This window comes from Scophthalmus maximus, chromosome 18 (assembly GCF_022379125.1).
Source record: "Scophthalmus maximus strain ysfricsl-2021 chromosome 18, ASM2237912v1, whole genome shotgun sequence".
Lineage (NCBI taxonomy): Eukaryota > Metazoa > Chordata > Actinopteri > Pleuronectiformes > Scophthalmidae > Scophthalmus > Scophthalmus maximus.
Genome location: NC_061532.1, coordinates 18,454,594 through 18,475,645, shown reverse-complemented (window position 1 = coordinate 18,475,645; position 21,052 = coordinate 18,454,594). Strand labels below are relative to the sequence as shown.

Genomic DNA, 21,052 nt, shown 5'->3' with positions numbered 1-21,052 from the left:
AGAGAGTGTTACTATGGAGATTGCCATTCTGTTTGTGAGATGACGACGTTATTCTGAGAGAGCTAAGGGACCGGGGGTTAGACATAGAAGCCATGCACTGACCACTTGTTGATCTGTGCAACGAACCAGAAATCGCAACATCGAGCTCCTGGTAATGAATACTTCAGCTTAAGACATCCACGTACTACGGTCTGGGTCACACAAACAGCGGGGTTCACCCTGGACAGGTCTCCAGCCTATCACAGGGCCACATACAGAGACGGACAACCATCCACTCTCACATTCACACCTACGGGCTATGTAGAGTCTCCAATGAACCTGACCCCATTCTGCATGTCTCTGGACTGTGGGAGGAAGATGAAGAACCTGGAGAGAACCCACGCACACACGGGGAGAACATGCAAACTCCACACAGAAAGGCCCTGGTCGGTTCGAACCGGGACTCGAACCCAGAACCTTCTCGCTGTGAGGTGACGGCGCTCACCACCACACCACCGTGCAGCCCCACTACTCTATCAAAAACAGTTGGGGATTGATTTAGTGGTCGACTAGTCGGTTCACTGCTGCAGCTCTAGTACAGTCAACGGTGGAAGTCGACCGCAGCAGACGGCCTGTCGTTCCGCGCGGTGCCGGTGGGGGGCGCTGCGGAGCGCCATGCCTCGCACGGTAACATGGCGGTCTGATGGAAGCGGAATGTCACTTTCAGCGGAACCGAACCGCCGCAAACGTGTCGGGTGACGCTCTCGGCTCCCCGCCGGCAACCGAATTGCGACCGCACGCGTGTGTCGGTTATGCGTCCGCGGCCGCGTTGATCCTCTGACGGCGTCGCTGCCGCTCGTGGAGTCGGGGAGTCGATACCGAGTGGCCGGAGTCGCTTTAGCCTTCCGGTGTCCTGCGGTACGGGGGTTCCGCCAGCGTCCGCCACCGGGGAGAAGGAGCCCCGGAGCCCCGCGCGGTGAGTCGTCGAGGGCGGTGGTGAACGCGTGTCGCCTTGTGAGCCGGTTTTTAAAAAGCGCAGCCCTTTTATTTGACCACGCGCTACTTTGACCAGTTAGCGTTAGCAGTGTGTTAGCATAGTCAGCGCGGCGGGTCGGTGGGAAGACTAACGAGCCGCAGTGGTTGATTTGAGTTCAAACGACTCGCTTCCTCTTCTCCCCGGTATTATTTGATAGCGCCGAATTCACCAGTGGATGCAAAGGATAACGCGTGCGGAACATCGAGCTGTGTATCGGCCGCGTTCACTCGCCGGTGCGGAAGAGAATGTTAAACCTTCAGTTGAGTGAACGAGGTTTGGTGGATCGGTGTCAGACAACGATGGATATTGTGTTATAAAACACGAACTGTCAACTTCCCTCCGCCACAGAGATCCCCATCAACTCAAGGGCTTCAACCATTACACCACTGATTCGTTCGTCCATTATTTTTCTCCATTAATCGTCTATAAAATGTGAATAATATCTATAAATGAAATTTATTATTATTATTATTATTATCAATTCAATTTTCAATTCAAAGGTTTCCTTTGGGCTGATCTATTCAAATGTCCTCGAGATCATCTTCCTTTTTTGAAAAGAAAAAAAAATTGCCATAAGCATAAAATATTTATTTTTTTGCTCATTATTAATATGTCGATGATTTGATTGACTGACCGACTTCATTATCTGTCGAGCCACGAAAGATCTAGCAAACGCGTCTCGGGTGATGTTATTTTACTGTCATCGACATTGAGAACGTCCGTCCACACCGTAGGAGGAAACACTGGTATTATGATGAAATATTACACCAGGTGTACAGTCACTGTACTGTAACCTTTAGGGGGCCATTTGTTTGTACTAGAGCCCGACCGATAGGGCTTATTTGGAGGCCGATATTGATATTAGGGAGTACAAGATTCCCGATACAGATACATTGGCCGATATATATTTTATATATATATATACATATTAAATCTGTCAATGATTCTAAGACGTCGTGATCAAACCTTTATGACAAAGAAAAATCGAATTGAGGCTTGATATTTTAGTTTAACCACAAACCTTATCATAAATAACTATAAAGTGAATAAAAAAAAATTACAAATACAACCAAATAAATAGAAGTTGTATTAAGAAAACAAACATTTATTTTTACCTAAAATATAAAAAGAAAGATGCACATTAAAAGGCTCATGTCTGTTGGCCGATAATATCGGTCGGGCTCTAAACATACCGATACCGGTACCGATGTGTCTGTGAAAGGATAATATCTGCCGATATTATCGGTGGGGCTGTAGTTTGTAACATTTTATTGTCTGGTTCCTTTTTTCATTTGTCGTTGTTTGCTGTTTTCTCATCTGAGCAGCAGCATCAAAGCCAGAGTGAGAGGAAAACCTGCTCTACACATGAGGAGGCATCCGACGGGACAGTGACAGCACCGGACCGCCAGAGCTTATGGATCCCACTGACTCTGGACAAGGTTTAACTGCACTCACTTATTAACTCGCCGTTAAACACATTTGTTTACTAAGACGATATGATATAGTTTCAATGTTAGTGTGTGTTATAAGCTCAGCTTGGCTTTGATCTTTGTGCATTCAAATTGTATAGGTGAAGTTAGCTTGTTGCCCCAACTGGTCGCTGTGTTTTGGTATTGAGGTGGCTATGAATAATTCATTCATATACCTTTAGAATTGTTACTGTTAGGTTACTCATTTACAGGATTTCCGATTCTTTGATTTATTTCTATTTTTCGACAATGTTGGCTGGCCGCCATGATTCAGGTGTAAAATATATACCACTGTAAAAAAAAATTGATGGTAAATGTTAATAATTGTGTGTATATGTTTGACGTCCACATTCAACGTATATTATGATGTTAGCATTATTGCTCAGCGTCAGTTATTCAAGAGCACTGATGGTTTTTGTCCTGGACTCAAAATATTAATTTAAAAGGAAGAAAAAATACTTATTAATTAGCTCAAAATTATTATTAATTCTCGAACACGTATTAACATGTTTCTTTTCCTGAGGACGCATCCTGTAAAAATAACATTTGCTGAGATGTAACCACAGATTTTTTTCTCCTTATGTAAAAGTTGCATGCAACTGTGGATTAATAATAATATCGCTGTCCTCACAGGGCAAGAGAAGCCGTCAGAGCAAGATCGGGATTTAAGGGTCACCTCGAGAGGACGACAGCGGAAGAAAAATCCCAAATATTCAGATTATGAAACTGTCCGCACGTCCCCTCGGCAAACGTCGCCTCGAAAGAGCTCACGGCGAGCAGGAAGAACGCCGCCTAAAACGACTCCGGCGAAGATCGTAGAAGCTAAAGATGCCACACAGCAGGCTGCGAACGGAGAAAAAGAAGGAGCGGACAAAACGGCTCAAGAGTCCGATGGAGACGCCTCAGAGGAAACTCCTACAAAAAAGTCAGCGAGAGCGAGGAGGACCCCGTCAAAAAAGACTCCCGCCAGAAAAACTCCCGCCAAAAAAACGCCTGTCAGAAAAACTGCCAGGGCCAACGGGAGCCTCGGGACTGGAGAGGACGGAGTTGTAGATGCCGTGCCGCCGGAAATCGAGACGCCAAAGCCGAAGAGAAAGTATGTGAAGAAGCAGCCTGCACAGAAATCAGCAGCACCGGTAACGGAACCTCCGCCGTGTGTGGAGGCTGAACCCGAGGAGCAGATCGAACCGGGCGGCCGCCGCAGGAGAAGTGCAGCTAAAGCGTGAGTCTCTTACGAGGTGCCTCGCTAAAAATTCAAGTTAGTTCTGAAACGGCGATCAAGTCATTCAGTGTTTAAAAAAAAAATCTCCTCCAGGGCGTTGAAGTACCTCCAGATTTTGGCAAAAGAGGTTCTCGACTATCCCAACGACGAGACCCGGACGGGTGCCGACAGCAAAGACTCCCAAAAAAATCCCAAAGGAGGCAAAGGTAACGTGAACAATCCTGTGGCAAATTTGCGAGGCCCCTCTCCAGTGGCCCGCTTGTTTGAGAGAGGGAGGGGGCGGGACTTACTGTTTGTTAGTATTCTTTGATTTCAATGACGTGACAGGATTATTTACACTATGGATTAATCTGTCGTTTATTTTCTCGATTAATCAATTGCTTTTTGTTCCATTAAATGGTGAAAAATGTTGATTATGTTTTGTTTTGTCCACACACCAAAGATATTCAGTTAACTGTCACAAAGGAGCAAAGAAACAACAAAATATTCATATTTAAGAAGCTGAAATCAGAGAATTTTGACCTTTTTTTTTCAATAAAAACTACTCCAACCGATTAATCGATTATCAAAATAGATGGGGATTAATTTAGTAGTCGATTACTAATGGATTAATCGATTAACTGTTGCAGCTTTAAAACTAGGCTAATGCCCTTTGGGCAAGGTGGCATCAATTTCTCAGTTTGAGGAGTGTGTACATAGAATGTAAATCGTGTGCCAAGGCGACTGTATGTGCTCTGACGTTAATGTTTCTTCTTTATTTTTTACACTCCTGCAGAGCGTAAAGGTCGAAAAAGGAAACGTCCCGATGACAGCGATGCTGAAGGGGACGAAGACTTTGTGCCGGGCGTCGAAGAAGTCGATGATGAGGAGAGGGAAGAGGAGGAAGAGGAAGAAGAAGAAGCAAAAGAATCAGAGGACTCCGATTTGGACTTTGACTTCAGGAAGGGCGGACGAAGTGCAGCAGTTTTTCAAAAGGGGAGCAATGTTAGAATTTTTTCTTTGAAATGTGAAGGGCGAGTGGGAGTCAACAATTATCCCAACTGTTTTGGACACAAATTGCTAAATATTGTTTTATGTTAGTTTCACCCGCAAAGTTCCCTTTCATTTACAAGTAAAGGGGCGTCGTCATAACTGTGATTATAACTGAGTAAAAACCACATAAATAATAATCGCTAATTCTATTAAAAGTGACGTATGATCAGAGTCAAAATGAACTTCTTTGCAGATTTAATGTAACTGAACAATAAAAAAAAAATCATCTTTTTCTCCCGCAGACTGGCTCCAATGTCATTGCCCCGAACGGACTCACCATGAACAACATGAGAGCTGTTTGGAACTGCTTCGAGGCGACCAAGAAATTGTAAGAAAGCTGCAGCGTACGGCAAACCACATACATGATGTAGAAACTGTTATGTTTAGTCACAACACGCAGTCCTGCCGTGTGTCCGTGACGTAGTATGTTTGTGTGTTTTCAGCCGCGAGGAGCACTACAGCAGCTGGGTGTTCCCGGAGTGGGTCCCCTCCACCGCTCAATGGCAACTTGTACCACAAAGGTAGTTAACGTTACCAATTTTTAGGGTTGCAAAAGTAGTCGATGATTGATGTGTGTAGTGGGCGTTGTCAGATGCCGGGGAACTTGTAACCTTTCGTATCTGCACAGCTCAGCCACCATTAAGCTTCAAGTTTCCATTCAAATGTTTCGCAACTTTTAAAATAAATGTTCACAAAATCAGCAGGAGAAAAATTACGCTTAAAAATTCACTTAGCCTCTGGTGTGAACGCAGCATTGGGATGATTTAATAGGCAACTTTGACATATTGGGCACGTCTGTGTCATGGGTGGTGAAGTGTCTGCTGCACTTGTCGGGTAAGACGTCTCTTCTCCAACTCAGTAGTCCAACGTCCATGTGTCTCACAGTGATTTGGACAAATACCTGCCGCAGGAACTTTGTTCAGCCGCTTTCAAAGTGTCCAGAGAAGGACTCGGCAAGGAGGAGACGCCGCTGCAAAGTCTCAACAGGTGAGACTGATCCGCATCCAATACGGTGACTGACTGAAATAAATGTTGGTTCAGTGACATTTAAAAGTCAGATCTGATATGTTTTTTAATGTAAATCTCTTGTTCTTGTTTTAAATCCTCTCTCTGTGAACTGTGAACCAGGTTTACAGCAGCGCCTGCTCACCCGCAACGCTGGGACACAGTGTTTTTTACCGGGGGGCCGGTCTGGGCCATGGAGTGGTGTCCGACGCCGGACGGTGCCCCGGCCACGCAGTACATCGCTATGGCGTGTCACCGAGGCATGGATGAGCAGCACTACGTTGACAAGACGTACACCGGAACTGGACTGGTTCAGCTGTGGGACGTGGGCAAGCTGGAGTACAACAGCAGGTACAGATGAAGTAAAGTTATTTCAGTTTTCCAGAGCTTTTAATTGTGGATTCACAATCACATCATCTTTTTAAAGAAGTGTTTCCTCTTCCTTTTGCTTTTAACAATGCTGCGTATTCTCACTCTTGTGTCCGCAGCCCGGACGCCCAGCCGGCCTTCGCCTACGGCTTGGCTCAGGACAAAGGCTTCATCTGGAATCTGAAGTGGTGTCCCGCCGGAGGCTGGGAGCTCCCCAGCTGCAGCAGAAATGTGAGATGTTTATCTTCTTTTGAGGGGCCTTCCAATAAAAGGACTTATCGAGTAGCCAGTTGCAGTTGCAGATTCGGTCTGATTCACACATTTTTAAATCTCCCGCCTACCAAAAGGCCCCTTTCCTGCCCAGACTGGGTCTCCTGGCCGTTGCCACCTCCAACAGCGTGGTCACCATCTACAGCCTGCCCCACCCGGATGCTCTGCGCTCCAAGGAGAAGCTCCCAGACGCTGGTAAGAATCGTGATTCCAGTATTTATAACCATTAACCCACATGTATTATAAGACTGATATAGTGGGTATTATGGTTTTCCTGACTTGAGCAGATTACAGAGAAGTGTGTGTCTGGTGCTCAGCAGAGGGCAGTGTTGCCATTCTAAAGCCTGCAGTCGTCACCATGTTGGATCTGATTCCTGCTGCTGCAGCCTGTGAAGACGCAGAACTGCGGTATCACAATGCTTTAGTGGGGATTCCTGGATCATGGCGGAATTGTTAAAAACAATAACCGCAAGCCTTTGATTTGTTGTTTACATCTCGCTAAATGCCACCGATAATACAGATTTTAAACGTTAGCTTCACAGCATAACATCATTCTCCTCCTCTACTGTATTTCTTCACTCACCACAAGAAAAGACACTTTAAACATGACAACAACAAAAAACCAAACACATAGTGAACATGTGAGATGTGGTCCATCCTCTCTATCTGCTCTGACACCTCCTAATTCAATCCTCCTCCCCATGGTGTAGTAATTGCTTTTGAAGCAAGAGGACTGCGACCAACAATTATTATTTTACATACTGAATAATCAATTATTCGTTGAGCCAACAAACTTCTGCATGCCACGGCCCAAGGCGACACCTTAAAATCCCTCAGTCCGTCAGTCCAAAGGTACACAAAGGTACACAGAAAAAATCCTGTATATTTGACAAAGAAAAGCAGGAAGTTCTTTAGAAAAACGAAAATGAAAATAAAAAACCTGCAGATTAATTGTCATTCAGTTGATTATAGTCGTAGCTCTGTGAGTGATTTTACTTTAATGAGCATCAGTTTAGTGACTCGGGGCATAAATTGGGGTTTGCCACGAAACTGCTGCCTGACACTTGTGATGTATTGTGGACAGTTACCGAGACGGTTTAGGAAACACAAAAGAAACATCAGCTCCCAACAAGAACTAATGATTCTGCAGAGCAACTCGTAAAATACAGTTTCAGCAACTCCTGGACACATCGTTGGTTTGTAAAGAAATGTTTAAAGAGTCCGAGGCTTGGCAGGTGTCCTCACACGGGTTATCACAACCACCTTGTTTAAGAATCGATGGAAAGACTCATTTATGGTTGCCACTAATTATTATTATTGATCAGATCTGCCCACTAATTTCTTAATTAGCGGGAAGATGCCCGAAAATAGGATGATGTATTGAATATTCAGTTTACAATCATTCAAAACCAAGAAAAGCAAAAAATAATCTCAGAAACAGTGACGCTAATACCAAGGGACATTTGGCATCTCGACTTTAGAAAAAAATTGGCTTAAATGATGAAGTGTTTATTCCAAAAAAATAGTTGCATTTTCATTTTCTGACAATTGACTAAATTGATTAGCCGTTTGAGTGCCGCCGTGATGGTGTTTTAGTTCACGGGGCGTTTCATCCGTACCGTGATTAACGCAAACACAAGTATGCGATCAATCACATGGTACAGGTGGCAGACATCATTAACTGGACTGCATGTCACATTCATTGGAAGGACATGAAGAAACCTCAGTCTAACAATGGCAGTGGTTGATCGCTCCTGTGAAAGACGTGAAAACAAACACACACACACACACACACACACACAGCGCTCTCCAGGAGTGCTTATATACGCTGACATTATGGATGGTGGAGCCTGTGGTCCAGTCCATTCAGATCAGCCGCCTCCGGCACTCCGCTGATAGACGACTGTCTGAATGAGATTAATGGCAACATTATGCGCCACATCCATCATGTACAGAAACCTGGTTATTATCCACACATTTGTGCTCGGCGGTATGGACGAATGTGAACCGCTGCACCGGTCTTGAGATCATAGCATCTCTCACAAGTAAACACTTGACATTGTATCAGTCAACGAAACCTCTTTACATCCCATTAGGCCTAATCTTGGGGTCACGTCTTGTCTGTCGCACGGTGTAACGGGAGGATTGGCTGATATTCGTGTCCAGGGGTTTCCTGTTGAATTTAAAATCTCTCATCTGAAAGCTGCATGAGATTAAATTAGCTTTTTCTAAATTTCCATTTACTTAAGCTCCATTACTAACCTACAATTGTAGGTATCACACTAAGACAAGCTGGTGTAATCAAACACAGAACTGCGACTTACACTGCCGTTGTAGAGGAGCTCCATGAAAACTCATTCACGTAATGATATTTAGAGCTACAGTGTGTAATATTGAGAAGAAATTGAATATATTGTCCATAAATTAACTAACATGTTCACATATGTATAATCGCCTGTGACCTCCGTGTAAGTCCCCATGTTTCTACGTCGTGTTGAATACGGTTGTTGCACAAAACGGTCCGGAATACGTCGCATTCGTGTTAAATTTTCAGACGCTGCAGGAAACCGGAAATGGAATCAGCGGGGCGCCACCATAAAGTGTCCCCCGTCGGTCGCTCAGTTGGTTGCAGTTTGCAACTTTACCACCAGATGCCACCAAAAAATTACAAATATTATACACTTGGGCTTTAAATGTATTTCATTTGAATATCAACACATGAACGACTTTTCATTTGAATTGGGTGATAGAAGACTCACCTGTATAACACTTGGTTTTACGATGGAGACAGATTTTCAGGGCTTTAGTTTGGACAAGAAAGCTCTATATAACGCCTGACATTTCCATTCTTTGTTTTTTTTCCCCCCCATCGCTTCATGGCCGATAGTTTCCATTTTATTTTGTGGCCACAGGTCATTGGCTCTGGTTGCCAAAGAGCGACTCCCATAGGTTTTTCTGGTTATTGGATGGAAAGGTTGCCGAGAGCACTCACATTTGGAGACTCTGTCTCCTAAACACACGTGGACTTGGACTGATACTGACCTTTTTACTTTGGTCCACTAACCACTTGAACGTTTCAAACATTTGAAAAACATCAGCTTAAACTAACCATGTGGTGATTGTAGGTGGGATGTGGAATTGTTCCGTTGCTTCCACCGCAATACCTTGCTCATGTGTTTTTGAGCTGCTGACCTGGAGTTTATTCTACTGACCGAAAACGACATTTCATCAGGTCGACTGTTATTGTTGTTCTACTTATTTATTTCTGACTGACCCCAGAGAGCTGACGGAGGCACTAACAGAAGGTAGAGGTACATTTAACCAAGTGACAAATGACCAGTGGGTTTCTTTACAGCTTCTTCCCGCTTCTTTTAGCCTCACGTCGTGATGAGCAGCTAACGGAAAGGAGACTAGCTGGCCATTTGGTGGGAAATTATTTCTCTCTGTGTTTCCGTATCAGCTTAATAAGGTTAAAGGTGAAATTGGCTTTGGGGGGGGGGTCAAACCTGGTGCGTGCGTGTCTCTCCAACGGCCCTGCGCTGTTTGCGACAGATAATTATAAATGGCTTTTGTCCGTCCTGTCAGGTCAGAATGAATGAGCAAGTGAATGAGAGCAGGAGGAAAGCTGCAGGATTGTTGGGGGGGGTTGGTGTGTGTAGAGGCGAAGAAGAAGAAGAAAAAAAAGACAAAAGGGAGGATGTGCGATGGCGTGGAGGGAATGCACATAATTTACAGTGCCGTTCTCCATCAGACAAGGATCTGTAATTGAAATGACAAAGAAGATGCATCACCAAGCCAGTTGTTAGTGTTGGAAGCTATGAATTTCAGCTCTAGTAGCTGACACCTCTTGTATCCCTAATCTGTCAATCATCCGGGACGTATTTTTTTGGGGGGGGGGGGGGGGGGGGGTCACAGGGAGGTTACTGTGTGTGTAGTCTTTGCGTTGACTTCGTATGTAATCTCATTAATTACTGTCACAGAAAATTCCCCAGCGTTCTAGCATTTTATTTTCTGAAAAATGTTTAATTTTTATGCTCATCCTATTAAGTTGTGATTCCTGTTTCTTTGCACAGGAAAGGATAGCCAACAGCTGCCGATATACAAGGTAGGCTCCGGTTGAGAATCCTCTCAATTCAATTTCTCTCCACTCTCACATACGGTTATTTAAAACTCAATGTCCCACAGGTATATTCGAGCATCTAATACTACGTTTTTTTGTCGTCGTCATGTTGCTGTTATTGTCGTTGAAGTGGTCTTTGTTTCTCGGTCCGCAGGCAGAAGGAGTGTTGACGCTGAAGCTGGGCTCCTTCAGAGCCCCTCACCATGAGAAGAGTGGACAAGTCCTGTCCATGGACTGGCTGCCGGAAAAACCTCATAATGTAATAGCTATTGGATTCTACGATGGTACGAATTGATTTTTTTTTGGGGGGGGGGGGGGGGGGGGGGGGGCTGTTCTTTATGAATTGGTTTCCAAATATAAATGAGCAGCCTTCAGGTTCATCTGTATGTCTTTTGTCACTGATTTAGAAAAAATAATAATACAGAATTGATCCACTAGTTTCTGTTGACAGTTAAAAGTTTCTGTAATTCATCTCTTCCTCCAGGTGTTGTAGGATTTTGGGATTTGACCACAAAGTCTTCGTTGCTGCGGGTGCGGGAGTTGGACAGAATGCTCAGCCTGCTGCCCTATCGGTGCTTACGAGCCCACGACCATGCTGTCCGGGCCCTGGCCTTCTGTCCCGCCTCCAGGTATGATGGACTCGTTTAGCCCCCATCATGATTTAATCACGTAGGGGTTAAAAGAGCGACTTCTCTGTCAGAAAACCCTGTAACTTATGGAGCAACAACTCCGCCTGTCACTGCGGGATATAGACTTTGGACGGATGAATAGTGCATGTGCTCATGTAAATGATATATTGCCACGTCAGGGATCATGTTGTAAATCAGCAAAGTGGAAAGAAAAGTTGACCATCGTCACTCACTGTCATTATGGTGCTTGTTGCCGCATGCCATGTCTCAGTAACAAGTTTATTTGTAATGTCGTTTTTGATCATGAAATCTATTTCAATTTGAAAGAATCAAAGGAAGCACCTGGGAAGCGTCACAGAAGAGAGAATTCATTGTTTTTTGTTCTTCTTTTTTCTCCATCTGCTTCAGTTTGGCAGTTTTGGGCTCTTGGGCTTTTGGGTTTTCAGCTCCCGTACTTGCTGCCAAAAAGTGGCACAATAAATCCTCAAAACACAAAGTTGTGCTGGAGTTTGGCAGAAAAACCCTTGCTCGAGTGTATTCGGGCACTAATTCATAACGTAGGGTACAAGGCCAGGCGTGCAGCCACGTCCTCACTGAGCTATCACCATTCAGATGAGGTTAGCTCACTTATCTCTCTCCTATAGTGAACATCCACTGACCTTCAGGCTGCTGCGGCATTTCTGTGCTCAAATCCCCTTGAGTTAGATCTTCTGTAAATGACACCAATGCTCCACTCCTTCCTTCCGGGAATATTTATCTTAATTTCCTTCCTTCTGAGGTTAAAACAGTCCAGGAATATTGAACGAGGAAAACGCACATTTTTAGGAAAGGCAAGTTTATTCTGAGAGCACTAATAGCAAACTCTTTTTGATACAATTTATTCCTTTTGGATGTTCTTAGTTTCCTCTGATGAATAAAAAGACCCAAATAATGAATACGATGCAGGTTGAATTGAGAGATTTTTCCATAACTGGACATCATTTACAACCTTTTTAAATATTTGTAAGCCAATTGTGAGAATGTTGATAAAACTTGTTTCATCTGGCTGTTGAAAATTTGGTTTCTGACTTTTACTTTGCTTAACTGTATCCAGGGTGAGCACCAAAAGCAATTTTTCAGGTTTTGTCTTTGTTTAACTTTTTCAGTCACACTTTTATTCGGGGCATTTATAAGTAGAGACTCTGTGGCACATAAGTTAGTGTCATATGCATAACTGCTTAAACACATTTTGCTATTTTGCATAATTTAACATATTGGGAGGATGTAGAGAGCGAATGGAAGTGGCACGGAACTTGATCCTTGTGGAACTCCAGATTTTCCAAATGACAAAAGTCTAAACAATCAGACATTGCCCAAGTGAAAAATAGTAATTCATGAAATAATGACAGGTCCCAACATCGTCGGGTTTATTCCAGTTATATACCTCATAACTCACTTCCTCAGCCCCATCAATTCTTCATGTTTTCTATCTAAAATTATTGCTTTTCAGGAATCTGAACTGTATTTAGGAGCCAGTTGAAACAAACCACAGGTGGAAAAGTTGTTACTCAATGCAGATAAACTCTTCATAACTTTGTAGATGGGAATTCACCACAAGTCCTGATACATACTTTTCTTTATATGAGGTGAAGACCGTCTGTTCAGTATCCAGTAGGTAATAAAAGGTCATAGATTTCACTTAAACCCTCGTAGGAACTCTCATCCCCCTCACATTAGTTTTCTGTGCTCCATTACTCAGCTGATGTATGTGTAGATGGAGGGGTCATTTACATCACCTGCGTCCGCTACAAGGATTCACCGACAGCACTGATTCGCAGTGCAAGTCAGCACAAGGGCTAAAGCAATAACCTGAGCCAAAATTGGCTTTTTATTAAAAATCTGATATTGGCCAGTCAGGGTGTCATCCAGCTCTGATGTGAAGCAGTTCCCCGACTGTTCCCCCCGGTAATGGTCGACTCTCTCAAATCTGCAGCGAGAATAAATCTGCAGGTGCAGACAGGCCACCTTAAAAAAAAGATTATTACGGCTTTTAGTGCCACATGATGTAAATGACATGATACTGAAGTTTGGGAGAATTGCAACTTTCCAACTACCATCATCCATCAGTAAAAAAGTACTAGTTCATCGGTGTTTCACTGCGCCATTGCTGCAACGGCCAATTTTAAACATTACAACGAATTTTTCGATTGAATCAGATCCATCGCTATTTACTTTGTGAGTTAGCCAAACTACAATTTGAATCTCTTGGCTGTTAGCTGATAAAAGACATGAATTTTTAAAAAAATTGATGCCGATGCACGCAATTTTTCAGACCTATACATTATTGCTAGATAGCGGCCGGGTACTGACCAACCAATAGTAAATCCTAATTAAGAGTAAACAACCTCCCGAGGTCTAAATTCATTATTTACTCATTTGAGGACATAAAAACCATAAGAATTTTTGATTTGCCTTTTTTTTTTTTTTTTGTAAATTCAATGAAATGGTTAATTGAAAATCTAAATATTTTTTGAGATGAATTTTTCTGATGAAACGGGGGAGTTATTTCACCCAGAGGATTTTAGAATTATTATTTGTTTAATTCTTGAAATCAGAATTAGTTACATTTCCCATATCAGTTCTTGTTTTACTTCAGTTTCCTTTTGTGGCAGTCAACAGTTGCTGAGCTGTTAAACTCTCACTCGTTCCCCTTTTGGACGGAGCAGTGACCCCATAGAAAAGTACTAATGTGCCCATTAGATTCTCACCTGAACACCGGCAGGTTTCATTCGTATTCAGGTGGCACGTTCAAAGACCATTAACTGTGTAGAAAATGTCTTTAGGTAATTAACGTCGGCGTCAACATCATCGCTGCGTTGTTGCTCGTCTCCTGGCAGATCTGAGAATTAATTTGATGAACGGCCTCGTTCCTCTGTCCATTTTTCATCATTTGTCAAGTGTGCGTCGACTGACTCTTGGTTTTGATCTAGAAGGTGTGTGGACCTATAAGCTGAATAACAAGATCAATCCTGCAGCAGAGAGACTCGGGGAGGACAAACACCTTGTCTGGATCACTGCTTTTTAATTACACAGAGATAAAACTACCCCTCCTCTCTCACTCTCTCTGTTCCACTTCTCTTTTCTTTTTTCTCACCTGAGCAGTTTGTCTTCTTTTCTCCTCTTCCTCGTGAAATCTGCTCGTATTGATCCATCCGTCTTCATTAGTTTCACGGCAGATGCTGCTTTCGGATTTGATCAATGTCAGTGCGATGATGCGCTTCAGTCCTGTGCTCAAATAAATTTGACACATTGTGTAATTTAAAGAAAAAATATTTTCCACCCGCGGAAAAACCAGCTAATAGCTTCCCACCTGTTTAAAATCACAAATAGAACTCTTTTCCACTTTTCATTGTCTCAAAACTCTTCCTGTGTTCGTCTCAGGTACCTGTTGACGACGGCGGGAGAAGACCGCTACGTGAAGACGTGGGACCTGAGGAGGCTCGACGATCCACTCACGGTTCAGAAACGCTACCTGACCAACGAAATCTATTGGCCGCTGCACGGACCGGGTGTCATCATGGCCCAGGATGCGGGTTTTGTGCCGTACGAAAGCTTTTTTTTTTTCATTCACCTTGTCATCTGAACCCATTTTGTGAATTCATCACATTTACTTTCTCTGCATTTCGATTGGAGAACTAGGAGTTTTGGTATTATTATGCCAAAATGTATTTTGTCAACTCCCAATTTGATATCCTTCCTTTTTATTCAGAGACCAAGAAGACAACATTTAAAAAAAAAAAGGATTATTACTTTAAAATTGTTTGCGTTAAGTTTTGTGTTCTCTGAGAGAGTGTACCTGAGGGTAATGTCACTATTTACCTTTCTTCCTACCTGTCATTTATTTCTGCCTGTTTTTTTGTTTTTTTTATGTAGGAAGGGTTCACACGGAGTTCATTACTTTGACCATTTCGTGAACTCCATCTTCGCAGTTCCTCGCTGTGGCTCTTTGTGGGTGAGTGCGACGCCTGTTCATCGCAATGAAGGATTATTAGTTAGTTTAGCTAATGTCATGGAAACAATAAGAAAATGTATAGAACATTGGGAACCGTATCCTTACAAAGTCGTTAGAAACATTTCTTTTGTGCCTGTGCACATTTAGACAAATCAAAATGCTGAATATGTTCTAATAACTCCAACTTTCTTTAAATGGCTTCAGTTCACTGTAGGTCATTTAGAAACCAGTTTTCTCCACTGAAAGTTACAGTCAGTTCATGTTATCTCCACAACGGTTTCATATGATTGGAAGGGGAAAAAATCTCAGTCAAATCTCAAAAATGTCAGGAATTCAAGAGAGAACTATTCAACGTTCCCATGCCGATTGGTCTGTTGTCTGTTTTATTTCAGTCCATTTCTTACACCGATTGGTTGAACAGCGTGGTGACGGCAGACAGTCTCGGTGAGGTCATCTTCGCCCTGTTACCTCCCATCGATTGCGTTCCTCCGTGCTTCAAGCGCTCGATAGACAGACGATTCGTAAGTTCACCTTTATTTATTTAAACTTTTAAAGAAATAACTGTTGAAACATCTACTTTACAATTAAAAATCTTTCCCTTGTATCTTCAGCCAGTCTATTTCACATCTCTGGAGCCTAATGCTACAACTGAAGAAGAAAGCCAGGAGATGGGAGGAGTGGAGGAGGAGGAGGAGGAGGAGGAGGAAGAGGATGGAGATGCTGCTGAGGAGCAGGAAGGAGGAGAGGCAGAAGAACAGGACTCTGGATCTGAAGGAGGGGAAGAGAACGATGATGAGAGCGGAAGAGAAGGACGACGACCACGACGACGAGGGCGAAACAATAAACGTCCCCCTCTGCGCTTCCAGACGTACAAAGAGGCCGTGAAGAAATACTGCCTTCACCACACAGACACCGACATGGTGGGTAAATAAACGGACACGACGTCTCAAACCTCTTTTCAAAACCCGAGTCACAAAGAGGGCAACAAAGAAAGTAGAATGTCACTCAGTAGAGTGTGAATCTTCGCCGAGGCTCAACGGTCCTTTAATTCAATTTAGCTTCACCAAAGTGCACGCACTCATAAATATCAGTCCCCTTAATATGTCAGAATTTATTCATCAAGATTCATGAATTATCACCCGGGATATCTAAAAATTAAAAGAAAAAACTATCTTGCAAAGTTAAAGAGGTGATAAAAAATAAAATCTTTTTTATGGACATCCATTTAGTAGTTTTTGAGTCATCCTGCAGACAAACACACAAGAGATTATAGAAATAAAAAAGGTAATTTAAACACAGAATTATAAGATCGGTTCATCCATAAATGATCTGCTAATATCACTTATTCCATCTGGTAACCAGCATAGTAAACAGCTTCATGCTCGGGATGATAATTCAGCCTTTTGATTAGAATTGTTAAATAATCTGTCTACTTTAATTGATTCTTTGCTTTGTCTTGAAACTACCAGAAGATTTTGGAAAAGGGCATTAATCATTTTGTGCAGCCGAAAGTGACCAAACATGTCCTAGATATTCAATTTACCATCATCATATATATTGGGGAAAAAAGGCATCAAATTCTAACACGGATACATTTTTTGGATTTTTTAACTAATTTAACTGTCGTCGCAGCGTCAACATTTAACAGTGGAATACATAATGATCTCCTCTGACTTCCAGGCCACCTTCGCAAAAAAAGAGAAGCGAGCGCTCTGGAAACTGATGAAAGACACAGAAATGAAGACACACATGAACCTGGATGACATGCCACTGGCTGCACTGCACAAGGTAACACACACACACTCACTCACACACACACACACACACACACACACACACACACACACACACTCAGCTAATCTACTGACCAGTGACTTCGTCATGTGCTCCCTCATGAAAGTAAAATCTGGGTCCCAGAAGAGAAAAAAGAAAGGAGAAACAAACCATGGGACAACAACTGTTAATTTTTATTTATTTCAAAAGAAAGGTGGCTAGATATTAGCTAACTCCTACTATGACAGCTAGCTATGGCAGCTACCTAGCTGAGATCGACGCAGCTGCTATTGCTAGCTAACTAACTGTAACCTTTACTACCTGAGTACAGTAGGAGTTGGCAAGCTAACTATAACTTTTACTAGCTGATTACAGTAGAAGTTCGCTAGCTAGCTAACTGTAACTTTTACTATCTGAATACAGTAGGAGATAGCTAGCTAGCTAACTGTAACTTTTACTACCTGAGTATAGTAGGAGTTAGTTAGCTAGCTAACTGTAACTTTTACTAGCTGAATACAGAAGGAGTTAGCTAGCTAGTTACAATCAGAACAGACATTATCATAAATGAATTAGCATCGGGGGGCCCACAGAGACTGCTTATGTATAGGGCCCAGAATTTGGTGCTTCGCCCCTGCACACACACTCGCACCATCTGCAGCTCAACATAGAGAAGAAGAAGAGAGAGAGAGATAAGAGATGGCAGGGGAGCATCCCCCCCCCCCCCCCCCCCTCTGATGGGCAGCTATAAGGATGGGCTGAATGTAATGATGTGTAAAATGAGAAAAATGTCACCCTCAGTGAAAGGAGGGAGGGAGGGAGTAGGGGGAGATGGAAAGCAGCTGTTTGAGGATTTGATGTTTAATTTCAAGAGGGGAGGAGCGGAGGGAGGAGTGCAGCGCCCTGCCCTCTGGGACGGGATGATGGACGGACACTTCATTGGGACTATCTCAAAGAAAGAAGGAAAAAAACGCCGTCTGGATTTGTGACCGGCTCTTGTGTCTGAAGGGGATAAATGGATGAGAGACAGAGAGAGAGAAAATAAAAGGAGGTACGACTGAAGGATTTATAGGGATGAAGAGGGGGATGGATGAAGGAAGACGCAGTGGTGTTGACTTACTGAGTCATTCACAGAGGAGGGACACGTGAATGAAGGTGTTGTCAATAATCCCAGTCAGCATAAAGTATCGTCTGAAATATTCAGTGAAAACTCACTGAGAAGTGAGTTACTTCAGTTTTTAGAGTCAGTCCATCTCAGCAGGTAAAGATATAAACACAACACTTATTTTTCCTTCCTCAGAATTTTGGAATAAATTCTCCCAATATTTCATTTTCCTCTTCAGAACGATCACCTGTAAAAAAAATAATAACCATATACATTGAATTTACACAATTTTCACAGTGACACCAAAAAACTGGACCTTATCAGAATCTTGTGGGTTGGAATGTGTTGTTTTGGTGCATTAAAAAACAAAATGAAATTTTAAAAAGCGAGTACTGTAAGTACAAGGTAAGAAGCATTAATATTAAGCTATACGATAAAATGAAATATATAAAAAGAAAAATTTTACTTTATTGATCCCATAAAGCAAAAAAAAATCATCAACAGACAACATTGCCAAAAAAAAATTCCGCTATACAGTCATACTTTAATAAACAAAACAGATAATGAACATGAACACGTCGAACAAGGCGGTTCTCATCAACCTGGCCGCAGAACGAGATTTTTAAAAAATCGTAATCTGTTGCTGTGTGAGTTCATTCGAGATGTAAACAGGTCAGTGTCCCGAGGCTTCCTGCAGCTCACCAATGTTCGTGTCATGTACTTGGTTGATTTGCTTTTTTACATATTTCTCCTCCTCCTCCTCAGGTGCGTCTCAGCCCCAACATGAGCAGCCACACCTGGCTGGCATCCGCAGGCCAGACGGGGCTGGTCAGGCTGAACTGTCTGAGGACCATGATCGGCTCCCAGGTCAAGGACATGATCAGCGAGAACCAGGCCCAGTTCGACGCGCTGTACTCGCCCAAAGACCCGGAGGCGGCGGCGGCGGAGGCGGCGGAGTCCGAAGTCCAAAGTGCGACGGAGGAGCTATAGCGAAGAGCGAAACTCGGGAATCAGAAGGTGGATCACACTGTCACAACACTAGAGTCACGGAGACAAAATCAATTTTTAATTAGCACAGTCAAGTTTACATTTACTGTTTTATCATTTTTGGGTTTAATCGTGTTTCTTTGCGACTTTGAATTTAAGTCGGAAGCACGAAGCGATTAGCTGGATTCGAGCAACAGTTCAATAACAGTCTCTCTGAAGCTTTTTTCCCCTCTTTGGAATTCTGCCTGAAAGTGTCATGGAAAAGGTCTTTCACTTCTTTTACACCGACACACCAGATTATGATCACAAGTGGAAACGGTGACGGTATATATATATTTTTTGAATCCAGGAGTGGCTGGCAGTGCCCTTGCCTTAAAGCATCATCACTTTACACCTATGTATCATTCATTCCAAGTGGATCAAGTCAAAAGTCTCTGATTTACCATAAAACAGTGAATCCAAGGTAATAATTATGTATATTATCATCAGGTTTTTTTTACCGTCATAAAATCAACTCTCAGGAAAAATGATAAGATCCTGCTGATGATAAAATTCATAAATGAGTATACACACGTTGAAGAATGTTTTGGAGGGAGGATTTTTACAACTTAAGGGAAAATTGCAGTTGTTGTGTTTTTGTTTGTTTTTTCTCCAACCGAATGTTTTTCCTTAGCTACAGAGTTTGTTAAAAAACAGTGTTTGGATACAGTTGGTTAGAATAGCCCCAAAAAATCTATGTCACCCTCTCAACTGGAGGCAGTGTGCCGACGTTAACCCCTTCGTCGCTGCCGCTGCTTATTAAAAAAAATTCATACAGGTGATTTTATTTATCCTGGAAAAACAACTATTTGTGTTTTGTAGCAAGTTCCTCACGGCTTTGATTTCTACGTTTGGTACAGCCGAGTCCACCGGCCCCTCCCTAGGCCCCTCTCTAGGCACCTCCCTAACTGACCTAACATGCAAGACATTCACTCCTCCGTAGTGGCAGTGATCACAACACACAAACCCACTGATAACTGCTGTGTTCAAAGCTTAACAAGACCAACAAACTCTTATATACAGCTACAGCTACGTACTGACCCCTCCCCACAGTCTTTCCAACTTCTCGTGAGTCTTGTCTTCTCCTTGTCTTTTACGTGACACACCATGTAGCCACGCCTCTGTCTGAATATGAATATGAGGTTGTAGTTACGCTTCTTTGGGGGTGGGGGGTCCTGTCTGTTAATAATCCGCCGCACATTCCATTGCGATTTATGTGAATTTAAGTTTTGAGATTTCCATCAGTGTACAGAATGTCCGAGTGGATAAAACTCACTTGCGCTTAGTGTCGTTTCCAGACTCTTAGGACTGTTTTGACAACAGAACCTTAAAAATCCACTTTCTGATTCTGCTCTCCGACCTTCACAATCTTTTTTCCCCCACCTCAATGTTGCTGATTCAAAACTGCGAACTGCAGTTTGTTTGTTTTCTGCAACAACCCGGGAAAAATTGGAGGAGATCGTTGAGAAGAGTTTTTGCCGCTGTATTTTTGTAACTGATTGTTTTTTTTTCAACAACTCAGGCTGTAACTGGGTGGGAATACTTGAATATTTTTTTATGGTACAACTCTGGATGTAATGTCTGTAAAAGGGCAATTTTTTTAGGTCTGTTGAATTTATTCCTGTTGTTAATTCTTATAATTCGAAGGTTTTCGATTCAAATAGCAGCTGCAGTCAGGGGATATTACATAATTTTTTTTGTGTCTATTAAAAGTTTTTTATTTCTTAAATATTTACAGACACAAACATGTTTTAGTCTTCAGTTCACTCTGGGGTTTGAAAACATGCTTATTTTTCTAATTATTTACAAATCAAATTGACAGTTATTGAATGATGTTTCATAAAACACCGTGATAATTATTGTCGGCCAATAATCACTGGCAATAACTATCGTTCATTTGTAATTCATAAAACCATCAAGCTGTACAGGACCTGTGCTTATTCTGTTTTGCTCTGTTATTTTTCTTTTGTGTAATTAAAATATTTGAATAAATAATGAAGAAGAGATTGTAAATTCATTTTGACTTTGG

The 21,052-nt window shown here is 42.5% G+C and overlaps 1 protein-coding gene across 1 annotated transcript; it reads left to right on the top strand.

Annotated features, from left to right (window-relative positions):
• The first annotated feature begins 583 nt into the window (after positions 1-583).
• On the top strand, positions 584-21,027 carry gtf3c2 (general transcription factor IIIC, polypeptide 2, beta). The gene is made up of 20 exons (XM_035617143.2): positions 584-955; positions 2,341-2,454; positions 3,118-3,706; positions 3,800-3,912; positions 4,482-4,681; positions 4,981-5,066; positions 5,182-5,259; positions 5,624-5,725; positions 5,867-6,094; positions 6,232-6,343; positions 6,460-6,577; positions 10,456-10,487; positions 10,657-10,786; positions 10,987-11,131; positions 14,552-14,713; positions 15,044-15,122; positions 15,515-15,643; positions 15,734-16,042; positions 16,803-16,910; positions 18,763-21,027. Exons 2-20 carry the CDS (start codon positions 2,430-2,432, stop codon positions 18,985-18,987), a joined length of 2,970 nt encoding a protein of 989 aa, XP_035473036.1. The 5' UTR covers positions 584-955; positions 2,341-2,429; the 3' UTR covers positions 18,988-21,027.
• Positions 21,028-21,052: the final 25 nt, after the last annotated feature.

Excerpts from the sequence above, each read along its gene's own strand:
- gtf3c2 (XM_035617143.2), top strand. The coding sequence starts at position 2,430 with ATGGATCCCACTGACTCTGGACAAG. Across the intron at positions 6,095-6,231 it reads AAGCTGGAGTACAACAGCAG|CCCGGACGCCCAGCCGGCCT; the intron begins GTACAGATGAAG and ends TTGTGTCCGCAG. Across the intron at positions 6,344-6,459 it reads TCCCCAGCTGCAGCAGAAAT|GCCCCTTTCCTGCCCAGACT; the intron begins GTGAGATGTTTA and ends GCCTACCAAAAG.